Source organism: Cucurbita pepo, unplaced genomic scaffold (assembly GCF_002806865.2).
Source record: "Cucurbita pepo subsp. pepo cultivar mu-cu-16 unplaced genomic scaffold, ASM280686v2 Cp4.1_scaffold003044, whole genome shotgun sequence".
Lineage (NCBI taxonomy): Eukaryota > Viridiplantae > Streptophyta > Magnoliopsida > Cucurbitales > Cucurbitaceae > Cucurbita > Cucurbita pepo.
Window position 1 is genome coordinate 1 of NW_019649065.1, and position 1,372 is coordinate 1,372.

At 43.8% G+C, this 1,372-nt stretch overlaps 1 protein-coding gene and 1 long non-coding RNA gene across 2 annotated transcripts; both read right to left on the minus strand.

The window, feature by feature from the left end:
- Nucleotides 1-24: 24 nt before the first annotated feature.
- On the minus strand, nucleotides 25-437 carry LOC111786847. Its single transcript, XR_002813835.1, has 2 exons — nucleotides 393-437; nucleotides 25-303 (listed from the first exon to the last, which is right to left on the minus strand). It is a non-coding gene; the product is annotated as an uncharacterized LOC111786847 (long non-coding RNA).
- A 2-nt stretch (nucleotides 438-439) lies between these two features.
- LOC111786846 lies at nucleotides 440-938 on the minus strand. Its single transcript, XM_023667058.1, has one exon. It carries the CDS (start codon nucleotides 839-841, stop codon nucleotides 473-475), a length of 369 nt encoding a protein of 122 aa, XP_023522826.1. The 5' UTR covers nucleotides 842-938; the 3' UTR covers nucleotides 440-472.
- Between the last annotated feature and the right edge of the window lie 434 nt (nucleotides 939-1,372).

Sequence of the window (1,372 nt, forward strand, 5' to 3'; positions counted from 1 at the left end):
TGGCTTTACTATTAGAAACTTAAATGAGGTGACCAAAAATGCACCCTACGCCCAAGACAAAGGGTTAAGTTTCCTGCCTGTCTACAGCTTTCCATTACTCATTACAGGCAATGGCATTGTCATATGAAATAGCTTGTTTTGTGCCAATTTTGCATACTTCAATCTTCCTCATTGTCTGAGAATCCTTCCATGTCGGTTGTTGAGAAACAAACACTCTTCAGTCTCCACTAACATTTGTCTTCCACAGATTTCACCCTCTGCTTCACTGTCCACTCCAAAACTACATATCAACCTTCAGTTCTTCTGTACCACAAAAATCTTCACGGTTTAGTTTTTGCAATCTTTGCCTGTTCCTCCAATTATTTTAACTCACTACCTGTCTCCCCAATTACCTCTTCTTTTCATTTCTTCTGCATCATTGTCTCCTCTGCTGATCCNAGAACAGAATTGGTGGAATGTCATCCTCCTCAGCTCAGGTACGCTTGACCGGATCGAAATTGGAAACGCCGATAATCGCACCCAAGATAGCAGCGACGACTACTCCACCGGCGGCAATGCTGAGCAAGAAATTCTTTAGAGAGGGACTAACTCCAGGCCCAGCAGCTTCAGCCACCTCAGGAAGCACCATGGAGGCCGTCAGTGCAGTAGCAGCGAGTCCAGCAACTGCCTTCTCCTTCAAAGAAGCCCGCACTTGGAACTTGGCTCTGGAGTTTGATGAAGCGGTTGGCTTGTTGGAAGGCCTCAAAGGCAATGCCTTAGCGAAGGCGTCGGTGCTCCTTGCTCTCTTCTGGGTCGCATTAGTAATTGGCATAGCCATTGAAACTGCGGAAGTTGAAGCCATTGGGTTCGGTCTTGCCTCTTCTCAGTCAATCTTGATTGAAGCTTTTACTAAGCTCTCTCTCTCTCTCTCTCTCTCTCTCCTGACTTGATTTTAGGATATTGAGGGAAGATAGATAGAGGTGGTGGTGGAAGCTTGACCCAGTGAGCGGTCCAAATTTAAGGTGCCCTGTCCGACGTGGCAAGTTTTGGACTTGAAACTGAAGATAACATTATCTTGTTGGCCCAATGACCTTTCAGGATTTGTTTGGAGGATGTTGCTGCAATATCGAAATATTATTCGAACTATTGTTATTATTTTCTCAATCATTGTGGTGGTATTATTTAGTTGGAAAATTTGGTATTCTTGGTTAATTAAGGATTCTGCACTACAATTTGACTGTTATACTTTGCCCATTTAAAACAGGAACTTGATGGTTGTCTAACTCTGGGGTAGCTGCTATTTTTATAGCCGTGTTGCTGGCTGTGGTACATTACAGACTTCGATGAATCCAACTGCAAAAAAGTTAAAGACGGCAATTGGTAACTACTACGG

Bases quoted from the DNA above. Each gene is read 5' to 3' on its own strand.
- LOC111786846 (XM_023667058.1), bottom strand. From the start codon at position 841: ATGGCTTCAACTTCCGCAGTTTCAATGGCTATGCCAATTACTAATGCG.